General features: G+C 38.5%; 2 protein-coding genes across 7 annotated transcripts in view; one reads left to right on the top strand and one right to left on the bottom strand.

Annotated features, from left to right (window-relative positions):
• LOC129246415 (lysophospholipid acyltransferase 6) overlaps window positions 1-17,387 on the top strand; it is an 89,284-nt gene that overhangs the window by 20,573 nt on the left and 51,324 nt on the right. The gene's annotated exons all lie outside the window — the stretch shown is intronic.
• LOC129246417 (40S ribosomal protein S23-like) lies at window positions 11,953-13,534 on the bottom strand. Its single transcript, XM_054885230.1, is given in 2 exon segments — window positions 11,953-12,156; window positions 13,328-13,534. Coding segments are annotated over 2 exon segments (411 nt in total).

The raw sequence follows: 17,387 nt of genomic DNA, 5'->3' as shown, positions 1-17,387 counted from the left end.
TACCGACTTCACGTTGGCATCAAATATTTTCAGTTTTGAGTGCCTGGAGATGTGGGTTGATCTCCATACCTTGTCTAGCATATAGGTCCAACCTGCTGAACAGCGATATTTCTAATATTCGACACATGCGACGGTGAGAGCCAATTATACAGTCCGGTTCACTTGATTAGTTGAATGGTTTTTAAACCAACCGTATTTGATCTAGTAACACAAGCGTTTCTGATAATTCAAGTGAAGTCTGCACATTGCTCGAAAATAAATATACATCAAAATATTATTCCATCTAAGGGTATTTGCAGCAGTAAAACTTTAGCAGCTGTAATGCCGATTGATTTATTGGTTCACCTGAATAGAGACACTCAGTTTGCCTACATTAAATAGTTGCGCATTCAAGCTGTGAAAGTGATTCCCGGTGGACTAAAACACGAAAATTTACGATATTTTCAGGTATTTTTTTTGCACTAAAAAATGGAAACGATATTTAAATTTTTTAGGCTTTTTATTTAACTTCTTTTACATAGCAATATAAAAAAATTTAAAGTTTTTTAAATAAAAAAAAACACTTTAATTTTTCAAATTAAAAAAAAAAAATTCTTAATTTTTAAATTAGATTATTAATGTTAAAAAGAATTGTAAAATTTAAAATAAAAAAATTTTTTTTTTAATTTTTAAATTTGTTTTCTTTTACATACTTTTTAAATTTAAAATTTTGTTTTTTTATTTAAAAAATTAAAATTTTTTTTAATTTAAAAAATTTAATATTTTTTTCGTTTTGGTATCCAAAAGAAACAAAATTTAAACTTAAAAAATTTTAAATTAAAAAAAAAAAATTTTAATTAAAAAAATTTTTTACTTTAAATTTTAAAGCCGACCCTCCCAAAAAATTGGACTTGGAGCTTGTTGCCCATTTCGGCTCTTCTATTTATCTGAAACACAAAAACCAAAAACCACCATTAATCAGTGTAACTGTAGCTATGTCCCGAATAAAAAACAAAAAAAAATTTCAAGAAATTTCGCGGTTCTGAATTTGACACTCTAAAAATCGGCTTTTTTTTAGTTTTTTAATCAAAAAAATACTAAATAATTGAAATTATAATATGATTCTAGTACGGACGATAGCCCTTGATGTTTTGTAAATTCTAGACCACCTGGACTCCTTAAGCATTCATTGTGTTTGGTCGAAAACGGCTTAATTCTTATAAAATGGGAAAGCAGAAAGGCTTCACAGATCTCGAAAATCGATATCTTGACCTCAGAGGGACTATTGAATCGCCAAATGGCCAAAAAGATTAGTCGAAGTCCAAATGTTGTTGATCGTTACTTGAAACAAGGTGTATCCTATTGGAAGAACAACAAATGCAGAACTGCATTGGCTTTGAGACCGAAGGAAATCCGCAAAATCCTTAGAATTGCATCAAATTCCGAAGCATAAAAAATTAAAAAAAAAAAGTCAGCTTTGAATAAATTTCGCAAAGAACGCCGGCTTAATTTTGCTAGGGCCTGGAGCAAGGGAAATTCAAATACCTATTATTGAGATTTGTGCAATAATGTGGAACTGAAGTGTGCTCGACATGGTCTCTCTTCTCTTAGCTCTTTAGCTAATTCGAAAATAAAATCCTGTCTTCAAATCTTTACTTGGGTGGTCTCTTTATATAGAATCCAAGCTTTAAGTTCGATGCATGATTTTATATATGCCACCAAGGCTTCGTCAATAATCATTTTGAAAGCACTGAACCAAGCATTGTCATGCCTTTTAGGATAGGCAGTTGGACCCGAGACCTCTTTGAATGCGGTATAACCTGGTAATCTACAGGCATCTCTACCTCATTTAAATGTTTTCCATAAATTCCCATCAGCAGCTTTTTCGGTGGAAATTTCTTCATTGGAAGATGCACCAATAGCATCTAATTAATTAGATGGGATTCAGAAACACAAATAATCCTCGCTCATGTTTTTCTTAGAGCCACATATAAATTATAAAATATTTATTTCTTAACAAAAGAATTTACAATAATCTGGTAAGCTTAGCAAAGCTAGCATTCGTAGTCATCTCCAAGCTGGCCCATTTGAAAAGAACTCACATTAACCAATTCTAATCGAATGAAGGTGAATTTCACTCTTAATTGCTCTTTACTGTTAACTGCTCTGTTCGCTCTCCCAGCAGTCGACTCCCACTTGCATAGCAACTGCAAACGATCTTTAGTGTTAACTGCACTGGCTCTTACAGCAGCCGACTCACACTTTAGAGTCGTATGTGTATGATGTTCGCTAGTTGGACAGCAGAGAGCAGGTTCGTTTACGTAGGTGACCGGCAGTTATTTCTGCTTAACTTATAAAGGGTGATTAAATTTCAAGGGCCGATATTAAATGTGAACCACACCTAAACGTCAAGTTTTTTTCTGCATTTCATCTGACATTTGTCAATTTCAGACTAACTCAATCTGAACCATGGAAAGATACACAATCGAGCAACGCGTCGTCAATGGTAGCAGGAAATGGCAACAGTGAATGACCAATTTTCGAAGAAAGTCATCTTCAGTGATGAGGCACATTTTCACCTCAGTGGATTCGTCAATAAGCAGAATTGCCGCATTTGGGCGAAAGATAATCCAAGAGTGATTACCGAAAAACCAATGCGCCCACAAAGAGTGATTGTTTGGTGCGGTTTATGGGCCGGCGGCATCATTGGGCCGTATTTTTTTCAAAATGAGGGCGGTCAGGCAGTTACTGTAAATAGTGTTCTCTATCGTGAGATGATAACGAACTTTTTATGGCCCGAATTGGAAGATATGGGTGTGGACGATATGTGGTTTCAACGGGACGGTGCCACTTATCACACAGCTAACGAAACAATGGCTCTTTTGCGCGAAAAATTTGATGACCGAATAATCTCACGTCGCGGCGATGTCAATTGGCGCCAAGTGCATGTGATTCGACACCGTTGGACTTCTTTCTTTGAGGTTATTTGATAGAAAAGGTGTACGTCGATAATCCAGCAACAATTCAAGAGCTAAAGGATGAGATAATTCGGCACATTAACGGCATAGAACCTCAATTATGCCTCAGTGTCATCGAAAATTTGAACCATCGGAAGGAGGCCATTTGGCCGATATTTTGTTCCATACGTAATTGACCATACCAATATTATCATAATAAAGAGAAATGACAATAATTTCCTAAAAAAATTGCATTTTATTCAAAATCAACACCGGCCCTTGCAACTTAACCACCCTTTATAATGACGATCCTCTTCTTTACAACACGAAACAGCAGCTCTATTGACTTTCTCCTCTATTTCACTTTCGTTCCATATCAGTTGCATCCGATTCATTAACTGATTGGTCTTTCCTGTATTTTTTATTTGTTTTTAGCAAAATACAATTTTTTTTTATTTTTCCCCATGATAGCCATCCTACGTAATTGCATATCAATTTAAAAAGCTTCTCCAAATAAATATTGAAATTGCCTTAGTGAACCAAATCTTTGTTGCAAAAAATTGATTTTTTTTAATAATTTTTTTTTGTATTTTTTATTTGTTTTTTTTTTGTTTTTGATTTATTTATTTTTTTTATATGTTTTTTTTTTTTTGTTTGTTTTTATTTCACCATAATAGTTCAGTTCACACGATGTATAAAACGGAATGATGAAAGATTTTGGTAACCTTTTGACACCGGATAAATAAAAAATTGACAGGATTGTTAATGAATGTTCAAGCATCAGCTTTCTTTAAAATTCCGATAAGAACTTTCTTTATGAAAGTCCTCAATTTCATTGATCAAGCAATTAACTGTTAAATCTTGGCTGATAGTCGTGAAAATTGGTATAACACCTTCGAATATGCAAAATGAGGGAGTCGGCAGAGGGAAGTAACCTCTATTTACCAATATTTCAATACGCAATTAAAACTCAGCAAATGCATTTAAAAAATACTTACATTTATTGTAATAGAATTTTTAATGAGTCAAATCGACTGAGTCCGTAAATCTAATGTTAAATATTATATCTACCTAAAATACTATTAAAGCTTACCTCTTTTTGAGTTTAGCATTTAGTAGCTTGAAATTCTTCATCAACCCAATAAAACACTTTCATATATACATACAAACAAGTGCATATGTATGCATGTATGCTTTGTAAGTTTGGCGTGTGTATGAAATTACCCATACCTTTTATCCGTCGTTCGTAACCAGCTTCAAATTGGTTTATACGCCGCATTGCGATCATCGGCGGAACCAAATTATTGCTCAATTGTTTTGGTAAATAATTACTAACTTATATCTTTCTTGACGTAGCATACACATTCATACATACACAGATGTTTGCACACACACACGCATACACACATACTGTATCGTACATGCAATTGGGGAGTAGATCAACAGTTGAAAAGGCATTGAAAGCAGAAATTGAAATATCGTTACGTCATACGTGTACGAGTATGGGCTAGTATGTATGTGCATCTATGTGTGTACTTAGTATATGTTTATGTACTATGTCTGTATGTGGTCACTTAGTTTTGTTAGATTTTGTCTAAGGAAATAGAGCGTAAATTTGCTCATTACCAGTAAATAAATTTATTAATTTTTTTTTCTTCTTTACTATCAAATTTCTGCTCAGGTAGCATAAGTCGAGTTGTAAACTCGCTTTTTAGTAGTCTGACTTTCGATTAGTTGTAGTCGTTTTTTTTTATATGGTATCTTAGAGCTTTGTTGCAATAGGAGTGTTGCGCATTGTCCAGCAGTGATTCGTTTACCTAAATACCTGCCTGCAGAGACAAGTAAACATACAAACATAAGTGTTTAGGCATTTTAATACATTAATCTTTTTGTTTTTCTATTTACGCGTACACAATTTATTAATAGAACTGGGTATTGACCTTGCCGCACAACTACATAATTTTCACATCAATAGTATAAAATAAAGGCGTTTCCAATAAGATATGGTATTTTGAAAATGCTATTTTTTAATATAAATGATCGGATGTTTATTTCATTATAAAGAGCAAGGTATGCCGTCAATAGTGGCACGACCACGCTTACAGGACAATATCCTTTTCATGAAATTTTCCATAACCGAATTGCAAAGTGGCTGCCCTATGTCCTCGATAGCCTCACGAATTCCATATTTGAGGTCTTGAATCGATCCTTGGCTGTTAGCGTAGACCTTCTCTTTCACGTGGCCCCAGAGAAAAAAGTCACAAGGTGTTAAGCCATAAGATCTCGGTGGCCAATTGTGATCACCTCTACCTCTTCGAGAGATAACACGGTCCGGAAACTTTTCCCGTAAAATATATATATTTAAATAACACCTTGGAAAACCCTTATTATGTGAAGTATGTGCCATTGGAAGCTACAACTGTACTCTATCTTTCAGCCAGCATTCGAATTCCTCTGACGAAACAATCGAGTTCTTTTGACTCGACCCATTCATTGAGCCAGTTTGCGTTGCTCTCGTAAGAAGTGAACCGCTCTCCAATAAGAGCATTGCATTTATCGGAACAGATGGTAATCCGAAAGTGCGATGTCTGCGGAATACGGCGGGTGGGACAAGATTTCGCAATTCAGTCGCTCTAAATACCAAATGTCTCTCGATATTCCCCTCGCACTCAATTCATGTGGCACCCAGTTACCTGCTTTCTAAACCATTCCCATCGCGTGCAAACGTTTACCGACAGTTGATCTGTCAACATCCAACGCTTTAGACATATCATCAAGACGTATGCCGAGTCTTCATCCAATAATTGTTGTAGTTGAGTATCTTTGAGTTTTTTTTGGAGCCCCTTCGCGATCTTTATCGCTCACGTCGAAATAGCCACTTTGGAAGCGTCGAAACCAGAAACCACTCTTTACAAATTGTGTTTGATGGAGCGTGAATACCGTAAATATTGGTCAATATACGACACGTTTCAGCTGCACTTTTCTTTAAAAGGTAATAATGCAGCCTGACTTCCCGCATATGCTGTTTTTCCGGGACGAACGTAGATATGATATTTTTGACATCAGATAAAAAAGGATCTCTTCTTTTCAAATCACCAGTATATTACTAGAGCGATCGCAAAAATAGTATCAACAGTGGAAATTTATTCCCATACCCAATACAATCTGTCAAAAAAGTAACGGGAATCGTTCAATAATCATCAATATTTATTTTGTCGCCCTCAAAATAGGCTCCATTCGAAGCAATGCACAGATGCCAACGGTTAGTCCAGTCATCAAAGCACCTTTTAAACGCGTTTGAAGAAATTTTCTTCAGCTCCTTCAGTGAATTCTCCTCAATGGCCTCTATCGACTCATAGCGGCGTCCGCGTAGTGGCAATTTAAGTTTTGAGAAAACGAAACAGTCACAGGGGGCTAAATCCGTTGAATACGGTAGCTGTTCGATGATATTTGTCGAGTTTTTGGTAAAAAAAAGTGTTCACAATAGGAGACTTGTGAGACGGTGCGTTATCATGGTGCAAGATCCATGAGTTTTCTTCCCACAAATTGGGCCGTTTCCTACGCACATTTACTCTCAAACGTCACATAACTTTCGAATAATAATCTTTATTTACCGTAGAACCATTTGGAACGAATTCCGAGTGCACAACCCTATCATAATCAAAGAAAACGAGTAGCATGAGTTTCACTTTTGACCGACTTTGACGTGATTTTTTGGGTTTCGGCTCATGTGGATAGCGCCATTTAGCCGCTTGTTGACTGGTTTGCATGCCAAACTCATATACCCACGTCTCATCAGCTGTTATGATGCGTTGAATTACCGTTGGGTGCGAATTCACTTGCTCAAGCATGTCTTCAGCCACCTTCTTCCGATGAATTCTTTGAAAGAAATTCAACTTTCTTGGAACGAGTCGAGCAGCCACGCCTCTCATGACCAATTGATGGTGTAAAATGTTGCGAATTGAATCGTGAGACAAGCTAAGGTCGCAAGCTGAATGATGGTTTTCCAGCACCGTTCCTTGACTTTGTCGATCACTTTGTTTTCATCCGTTGAAGACGTTGATGGGCGACCAGATCGGGGCAAATCTTTCACAACTTCTCAACGCTCTGCAAAAGCCTTATACCATTCGTGGACCCGTGTTTTTAATAAATCATACTCGCCATGGGGTTTCTGCAATATTTTCATTGATTCGGCACACGAAATCCCGTTCAAAACATCTAATTTTGACAAGACTCTTTTGAGACCAGTTTTGTAACATCAGGAAAAGGCAAATGCTCCAACTTATCGGAGCTTCTGACGCGTCACTAAAAATGTGTTCAGTCTGGCGTTCTCTTACTGGAACTCAGCACTCTTCCTATTTACCAATACTGGTCGCTTCTGGGGCTTGCTTTAATATGGACAGTTGTTGACAGTAGAAGTCCTAATTGTCAGTTTCATAGACTCTGCCGATTCCACCAAAAACACACAGCGAAATGTTCTTGGCGATTGTTTGGATAAGCTCGCAGCGATTCGAACACGATGTTTTAGATTATTGTACTCGGGAGTGTCCCATTTTTCATCGTCAGTCGTAGCGGTACTGAAGAATGCCTGGAATTTTGTATTGTTTACCTCCCTTTTGCAACTATAACGCGCAGCTGGCTTCACTAAACACAAATCTGTCAAAGAACTTGGAAAATGAAAGCCGCCGTATAGTAAATATGTCTGAATGCAATGTATAGATCGTGAGAAATGGCTTACTAAAGGCATCTGGGGCAAAATGTTCAGAACTTTTTACTTCACTTAATAGAAACAACAAGCGGTTACCTTCGCCACTTGAAATCTCCAACGCAAGGGAGACCTTCTCGTTTCTGCGCTTGTGCGTGCAAATCTATCCCAGCAGTGCTGCTGGATTTTAATTCTCATAACCAGGCCAAAGTCTTTGTGAGACTCATAGGTAATTTTTCCAATTTTTTCGTCGTCAGCGAGTATCGCAAACAAAAGGCACGAAAATCCTTCGCAAAGTTGGTTTCTTGAACAGCCCACGCTTCACACCTATTGACGTTCGAGCCTCTGAGGCAGACAACAGAAACTTGGCTGCAATAAAGTAGTGAACTCGAAATTTACGCACATTTAAAACGCTAACACGATATTGATTTGGTTTCTCGTTTCTCAATCTTGAGATAACTGCGCAGCCTGACAGATCTTCTTCATGGATTGGACGAAACCGCTGAGTTCTTACCGTAGACGTTGAACCTTTAGGCTGTAAGACATATGTAAGCTTTCTTCCGTGTCCATCGAGGCGTTGAAATAGCGACATATGATTCGAATATCGTAACTGGGGTAGTGTATCATAATTGCGCTACAAGCGCTGCTAGATTGAATTCATTCCTGGTTGTGTCGTCCTACGCTCTCCCGTTGCGACGTAAATGAGCGAGATTTCACATAATTTTGGCCCTTCCGATGAAAAAATCTAAAACTGTCTTCACGCTTCGTTTTGTAGCGGGTGTAAAGGAAGTAGTTTTTTCACTTTGCTCTGTTATGCGCCTCTCCTAGGCAATGGTCATCACGTCTTCCTACAAACTCCCAACGGGAAGTTAGCACCGCCCATTTTGACTCCTCCATTGACTATTTTGTATTGAGCACAATTTTTTTGTGTTGGCCGAGCAGCGTTGCTAATTGACAGCTGTCATGTGTGCGCATTGACGTTTGGTTATGGAACATTACATGGCCGCATAATGTAGAATAAGAAAATGTAGTCAATTCGCCTATATTGGCACATTGACCATTCGATTTGTTGAACGTTGTGTTTTTTTTTTGTATTTTTTTTTTTTTTTGTATGGGAAATTGCATTGAAGAAGAATTCCAGAACTAAAAGGAAAATAAGGAAATTCAATGCATCTTTCATGAAATAGAACCGGCACTGTGCCAGAATTCAAACTTTTCACTCAAAAGACCATTACGACACCTTACCAAATTGTTATCGATAATGAGCCATGAAAATATCAAAACTTTCCATATAAACATTGCGTTCTTTTCTCGTTTTTGTAATTCAAAAATACTGAGTATTGAAAAGTACTCTGTACTAGACATCAAATTAAAAATCTTGCTCAGTATGAATTCATAGCACTCAGTGTCAAATCCCGAATATTTATTTATTTATTTCATCAATTAAAGTATAACTTAAATAGATTACTAATATTAAAGCTTAAATATAATATATGGTAAACAATACTGTGAGATACATTAGTCACAATTCAAAAAGTGTATCTCCAGATTAAGTCTTGATTTGAAAGTCTCTCGTGAGTTAGAGAATATATCTAAATTTTTACAAAATTGGTTAGACTGTCTTATACAACGTGCAAGCGGTTCATTTCGACTAAAATTGGTCTTGTGATAAGGTAAATGGAACATATTGCTGAGTCTTAGGTTACGAGTCGGACAATTAAAGAGTATTATCTCCAGCAAGAAGTGACATTTGATATGATTCGTAACTATGTCTTTTACAAACATTACCGATGAAGTTTTTCTCCGCATTTCTAAAGTTGGCAATGCTAACAAAAGACATCTACTTTTATATGCAGGCAAACTGCAAGGCCAACGAAGTGAATGAATAGCAAATCGAGTGAAACGTTTTTGAACCTTCTCAATTCTTAAGGATGAACCCATATAGAATGGATCCCAAATGATGCTGCAATATTCGAGGTTTGATCTCACAAGAGAAAAATACAAATTTTTCAGCGTAGAGATATCCTGGAACTCCCTTGAATTCCTTATTACAAATCCAAGCATAGCTCTAGACTTAAAGTTTATATGTTTGGAAAACGACATTTTCGATGTAAATATGACCCTCTAGTCTTTCTTTTCGTAAATTTTTGTGAGGGTAGTAGTGCCCAACTTGTAATCGAAATCTATCGTAACTTTTCGTCTACTGAATGACATGTGCTGGCATTTACCAGCATTAAGAGGTAAGGAGTTATCATCACACCAAGCTTCCAATCTGGCTAAGTCTTCCTGAAGTCTTATGCAGTCAGTTACGTTCTCTACCCGACTGTAAATTTTCAGGTCATCTGCATACATCAGACAACGTGACGTCTCGAAAACGTCTGGAATGTCATTAACAAACATTAAGAACAATAGTGACCCAAGATGGCTACCTTGAGGTACGCCTGAGGTAACTTTGATGGCATCAGATTTTATGTTATTTATACGAACGAATTGAGTTCTATCTGTTAGATAAGATGCAAGCACTTGAGTAAGCTAGGATGAAGACCAAATGAACCCAGCTTTTTAAGTAGGATACTATGGCTGACTCGACCAAACGCTTTCGAAAAATCGGTGAATATGACATCGCATTGTTGGCCTGTTTCAAATTGGTTTAAGACATAATTTGTAAATAACCCTAAATTCGTAACAGTAGATCTACTCTTAACAAAGCCGTGCTGATTAGGCGATATGAGATTTGAAATTTGTCTTAAGTCTACTCTGCTGAGTGAAAGTAGCTTATCAGAAGTTCTTCTGTCCGGCGATAGGAATTGTTTCGCTTGTCGCTGATCGATAGAGTTTCGCGAGTATTCAACGAATTTCTTCTCATCTCATTCTTCTCCTCCCTGAGAAGTTCGTTAATGCGACCCTTATTAGTCCACAGAAAGGCTTAGGATCAATTAGAGGCGTGCTTGCCCCTTTGTAGCTAGATGCTCGGCTATTTAGCCGTTATGTCGCTCGCATCCAGGAACCCAACCTAACATAACTGTGTTAAAGTTCCCTAAATAAATAAATTAATATACAATTTTTAAGGTGATTACAGTTTACAGAAGCGTTTTTGAAGCCGTCTGACTATCTGAAAGTATGTAAATGTGGGTTCCCCTTAATTTTTCTATGGAGACATTCCCTCACGCATATCTCAATGGCAAGTATTTCTGTCTGCTAGATTGTTGGGTAAAAACCCATTGGAATTTTTTCAATTTAGTCCCATTGATTCGCGCCCCTGTTCCACCGACATCTAAAACCCATCAGTGTACTATATCTGAGATCCAGATTTGAAGGTGAATTATCATTTTGAAGGTAATAGAATTCTTTTTTGCAGGTCGTATGTTATAAGAACTTGAAAGTTCCCGAAGAGAATGGGTTTGGGAGATGGCCCTATAAAAAGCGGAAGTATGTCGAAAGCTTTCTAAGATCTTTAAATATCCTTTCATATCTCCACTTTTTGGGAGATGCTGTTTAATCTTAAAACGCTCAAACGAGTTTCTTTCTAAATTAAAATGGACAGCCGGTGGTGTGTTTACTTACTAGTTTCTATCATCTGAGGGCGATTTTCAGAGGTATTTGCAACAAAGCCCAACACACGAACAACTCTGAATTGAGCCAACACATTTCCGTAGAGGTTAGAAAATAAACCACCTACTTATGTATTACCTTATTTCTAATTTTTTAAAAATTAGAAAATACCACATTTTAACAACATCTCTTCACAGCTTTCCATGCGTAACTATTAAATTGACTTTTATTGTCTAGCGTTCTAATGTTTACAGCTGCAGTTTAATGCACTTTCCATGCACTTATGCATTTATTTCCCACCTTACGACACGTGAAAGTGCACTTCTGTCACTCAATCCACATACACAACTACACTCATAACCACATACAGATGACCCAAATGATATCTGCATGTCTGCTTTCCGGTTTGTCGCTTGATTTTCTGCTGTTTTGTGTAGCGCCAACGTTGCACTTTCAAGACGTTGATGTTGCAATTCAAATCATAAGTACCCACATCACACACTTAGCATACAAAAACGTACTTACACACATGTGTGTGTGTATGAGTGCATGCATGTATTGATTGATTTGAAATCCTTGCTTTTGTGTGGTGTTATCTTCAGTTGTGCACTACTAGGGAAAGGCAAGAGGCTTAAGTGCCGAGGGAGGAAGCGCTCATTTTGTTGTTGGTTGTGAATTTGTTACGGTTAATGTATGAATTTATACTTTGTTTTTTATAGAAACTATAAACGAATATATTACATTCATTAAATTGAATATTTACGACCTCGAACACTCCTTCTTCTCCTTGTACATGCAAGCAGCAAGCAATGAAACGTTCGAAACTTTAACCACCTTGAAACGTGCACCGAGAATATCACCCACGTCGTGTCCTTTACGACCGAAACCAGCAACCAAGCTACCGTCACCTGGGATGAATGCGGCGATTTTCTGAGCATTTTTGATGAGCTGCACTCTTGCACACTTGAAATTGAAATTTGGATAGGTCGAGCCAAGGAGCACCAAGAGATTTGGTGGCTTCTAAAACACTCAAGCTAAACAAGCCCATTGTATTTAGAGCTCTGGAAAGAGGGTAGATAAACAAGGAAGAAAGGAGAAAAGTATCAGAGAAATAAATAGGAAAGAATAGAAACAGAGACAAAGGTAGTTAGTCCTGTGAGAATTTTCCAGATTCTTTGGCAAATTTGTAGATATCCTTCAGTTTTAGAGAACGATTATTACTCATTCTCACGGCAGCGCAACCCAAAACTCGTAGCCTTGCTCTAGCAAAGGCAGGACACTCACAGAGAAAAATGCTCAGTGCTATCCGCCTCCTCCAAGCAAGACAGGCACATCGGCTCCTCAATGATTCCGAGGGTGGGCATATGCTGACCCCATGGGTTGTACCCTATAATAATACCAACCATCAACGTCTTTCCTACCAAGTTTTAGTAGAAAGTTCGGCAGTTTTCTGTTCGCGCTTATCACAAAACTCTTTGAGGTGCTGCTGCGTTCTAGACTCGACCATCGCTCTTTATATAAAGAAATACAGAATCGCTAATCCAATTCATGATTCGTGTAGAACTGATTCCGATTTTTGGTTCTGGCCCTTGTGGCGTGACCGCTGATCCACGGTTGGCCAATTCAGCGGCAACTTCGTTTCCTTGAACACCGGAGTGCCCTGGAACCCATATATGTAAGTACAAGCTTGTTCTGTATTACGACAGAATTAAGTTTCTTCTTACATTCTTGAATAATCTTTGAGTTTTGCTTCGCGTTCTCCAGAGCCTTCAGTGCAGCCTGACTGTCACTGAAAACTCCAATCGGTTTCCCGCTCCATCTCCTCTCGATTATCCATTCGGCTACTTTCAGGATGGCAAAAATTTCCGTTGCCATTTCCCCTATAGCGTAGTGATACTTATTGCTGTCGTTTAAGTACCATCCGACTCCAAACCCTATTTCATTCTTGGACTCATCGGTAAAGAAAATATCCGTCAAACATCCCTGAATGCATTCGGGATTGCTCCATTGCTCTCGCAAATCTGACATCAAATTCCTTCCAAATGAAACTGTGGGTATCAAGTCGTCTTTAGTTGCCAAAAACAGTGAATACGGTTCAGATAGCAACTTAAAGATTTCTTTGTGCATTTCTTACATACTTACGCATAGCAGAATTAGGCTGCTGACCCTCAATGCTAACTTTTTCAAGTGCAATGCGCTTAGCATGAGATGCGCCTCCAAACGAATTATCTTTCCAGTTGGTTCTTAAGTGGACTTTTTAGTAGTGTTTGTCATCTCAATACTCATCACGACGATGGTTCACATGCTTTCTGGATGACCGAAGATCTCTTGACTTGCCCATAAGATTTATAATTGTTGCAGAAAGTTATTCAAAAAAAATTTTGGTTACTTAATTTTCAGTACAATTTCTACTATAAAATTCTACTAGTTTATTCTGACGAGTTGCCAAATCTTTTTCGAATATGTCTTTCCAATGCAGCGCAGGTCATTGTTTAGCTCAACTTTCGGTTCTGTAGCCGTTTGTATCGATTCGTACTAAGTCATATTATTGCAAAGTTTATATGTACAGCTTATCATTTCTTCGTCTGCGATAATCGTAGTGTCCAAAGCGCAGAGCTCCATAAATCCTCTGCAGAATATTTATGTGGAACATGCGAAAGGCCGCCCCTGGGGATGTTGTTATCGTCCATCGTCTGCAACTTACAATAGGACGGGTATGATAAGAGACTTATCAGGTGTGAATTTTGTACGTCGAGTGAGGACTTTACTGTCCTTTCTCAATTACCTATTTTGTCCGAAGAAGCAATTGCTAGACGGAGAAAATCTCAGGTAAATTTTAGTAATATTTTTATCAGCGTTAACGCTGACTCATAAGTAGACGAAGTTCTCTGCTACTTCAAAGCAGTGTATATGCAGTGTTATTTATTTTATTGTTGTTGTTGTTGTTGTTTTTCCTTGTTCCCTCCGCTGCGGCTTCTAGGTTGTTGCTTTTGCACCGTTCCATGTGATGTCGGCATCTGCTAACTCGCGCAGCATCGACCTTCTCCAAGTATTCTTTCACCGACCGCATCCCCTGCTCCCTTGCGGGTTCCAGTCCAGTGCAATTCTCGTGATGCTATCTGGTAGTTTTCTAAGCTTGTGACCTATTTATCGCTACTTTCTCCGTTTAATTTGCCATAGGATGGGTTCCTCATTCGTTTATCTTCGTGTTTGGCCAGAATATTCTAAGATGATCCGTGGCATTTGTTGACGAAAGATTGTGGCCTCTGTGTGATTAGCGATGTTTTACTTTCACAGGTACATCAATACTAACTTCACACATTAGCTGAATATGCTCCGCCATCTGGCGCGATAGTGCAGCCGAGGTAGTAAAAAGCTTTCGACAAAATCCTCCGCGCACCCGTCAACCCCTTGCTTTGGCGATCTTGCTTTATTGTGATCGACTCTCATAGCCTTCGCCTTCGGCTAAGTTGAGCTCCAGTGAGCTCCGTGACTAGTCTGTCCGCCTTCGCTTACATGTCAGTGAGTTTGTGAGAGAGGAGGCAGATGTCATCGGCGAAACCCAAGTCCTGAAGATGTCGGGTGAAACCATCAGTGGTATATCATCTCTAGAGATCGGATTTTTATGCAAATTGAATATTTTATTATGATGAGTTTTTACCTAGGTGCGAACTTCATGTGATGTTAAACAAAATATGCACTTGCATAAAAATCCGATCTCTAATCATCTTTTTTGTCCTTGTGCGGCTCCAAACCGATTCACTTCTCTTTAATTTATCTATAATATGTAGTTTATAGTAGGCACAGATAGGGTTTGAGGGCGATGATCAATAGCTAGAAACTTTACCCCATTGTTCGTGCGGGCCGTTTTATTTTTGAGCGAGAGTTGAGGGGTGAATCTCTTAGTAGTGGAGTTACAGTCTTCGGTCGGATATAAATCCGGGTCATTGGGGTAACGTCGAACCGACTGTCGGCCTCGCGATTTCCGTGTGTTAGACACCCTTTGTTTTTTTTTTTGTGTTTTTGCGTCCAGAAGCAGCGGAAGATGGCGATCCAAATAAATGTGATATCTTAAACACTGGAATCGTATCGTTCGTGTATCGCAATAGGATCGATTTGTTTGCGAGTACTTCGATCAGTAGACAGCATGATAGGTGTTTTTGTGCTGGATCCTGATCTAAAGGCTACCATGTTTCGGATCCTGTTGAAGTCTATTAGCCTCGAGTCCTTGTGGAAACTTCCACGTGGAAAGGCTTCAAAAACTCTCATCTACTTGAATGAATGGCAGTATTTACTGCGAGCCAAGGTCTCTCCTCCATCACAAATTTCATATCGAACGTCTAATTTGCAGAAAGAAAACATTGAATTCTCAAGGGGAAATACCCATCTAGCGGTCGAAAATAAGATCTAGCCTTGGCGATTTATTTTAGGAATATTGAAAAATTCTACTATTTCTTTTCAGGGGATTTATTCAAAATATTCAAGTTTGGCAAACTCATTTTGTTGTCATTCTAATGCAAAATGGCTGTGAGTCAATCTTTGAAGAGCCAGAGCCAGTATTGAAGTACATAGGGGGTTTGCTTGAATACTTTTTTTTTACAAATAGGTCCATTTTTCGCCAGAAAAGTGAGAAAATAGAGAGGAGAGAGCTATTGAGAGAGTTGTTTTTTCACACTTCCACAAGAGGTTAGCATCTGCTAATTAATTAACACTTTTAATCAGAGGATTCTATAAAAATGTCAAGTTATGAAAATGGTAATCTGGTCACACTGATCACCAACTTGACTAGAGTGACGTCACGAAAATCAGCTGATATTCTCAAATTCGCTTAGAGCAAAGTATCGGTACCACGATAGGCGCCACGTCGCTATTCTCCATCGTTTAATTTAATTAATTTTGTTCCAAAAAGTGTAATACGAATTAGAGCGGCATCAAATTTTAAAATATTTTTTCTCGCATTTCTGTAGGGAATTTTCTTTTTTCCACGAAAGTGTAATAACAGCGGTGCAGAATTGACGCTACTTAGCGAACTTCAACTGAATGAATAGGTAATTCTTCTCTTCATCTTTAAGCCCTTTTTACACTCTCGTACTTATACATTCAAATATTGTTCTGCTTTCAACTCGTCCTCAAAATGCGAAATCGGCATAAGTGCCTTCAACTTGAAACTTTTCTTGCATTGCATTCCGCATTGTTCGGTGTAATTGTTGTGGCTGCACGATAATGGCGCGGAAATGCCGTGGGTTTCCTTGTTCTTTTATGCTGCTTGCAATGCAAAAAGGGCTAAATTATGTAATTTCACTTGACATACATGAATCGAATCATTTACTTGGGTGCAATTAACAACGCAGACAATGCAAATGAGCAGCAAACAATATTCGCATTTTTAATCTCACTGCTGTTGTATCTTTTCCTTTTCGGTTTCATTTCTTCATTAATGATTGCCATAAGGAAGAGTGTGGGGTCAGTAGGCTGGTACTTGTGATTTTAGAACTGAAAAATTTGCAATCGACCAAATATTCACAATACGCCAAGTCTTGCAAATGACACATAAAAGGAGAATCGACACACACTACCTTTTTGTCGAGTTCAAAGCTGCATTCGACGACATCACGAAGGGGATGTGCCTATAAGCCGCGATGTTTGTGTATTTGGTATCCCCGTGCCGTTTGACACGAATCCGTTGGATCTTTATTCGCTGCGCTAAGTTTATGTTATCGTTTCGTCGTCGTGCTAACCGGTGCCAGTTGGACACACCAAGTGAAGCCAATTCCTTCTCCACCTGATCTTTCTAACACAGAGGAGGTCTTCCTCCACCACTGCTTCCACCAGCTGGTACCGCATCGAATACTTTCAGAGCCGGAGCGTTGTATCCATTCGGACGACAAGAGCCAGCCAACGAAGCCGCTGGATCTTTATTCGTTGCGCTATGTTTATGCCGTCGTAAAGCTCATACAGCTCATTGTTGTATCGCCAACGATACCCGCCGTCGCCAAAGTGCAAAGGTCCAAACGTCTTCCGCAGAATCTGTTTCTCAAACACTCCAAGGGACGCCTCATCGGATGTAGTCATCGTCCAAGCTTCTGCGCCACAAGTTAGGACGGCCATAATGAGAGCTTTATAGCCTACTTAGTCCAAAATTTTAAGGTTACCCGTAATGAAAACCTCCTTAAGGTTCGGTAGAGTGGCTGACT

This window comes from Anastrepha obliqua, chromosome 4, assembly GCF_027943255.1.
Source record: "Anastrepha obliqua isolate idAnaObli1 chromosome 4, idAnaObli1_1.0, whole genome shotgun sequence".
Classification (NCBI taxonomy): domain Eukaryota; kingdom Metazoa; phylum Arthropoda; class Insecta; order Diptera; family Tephritidae; genus Anastrepha; species Anastrepha obliqua.
The sequence above is the reverse complement of the archived record's forward strand: the minus strand, read 5'-3'. Positions and strand labels throughout refer to the sequence as shown.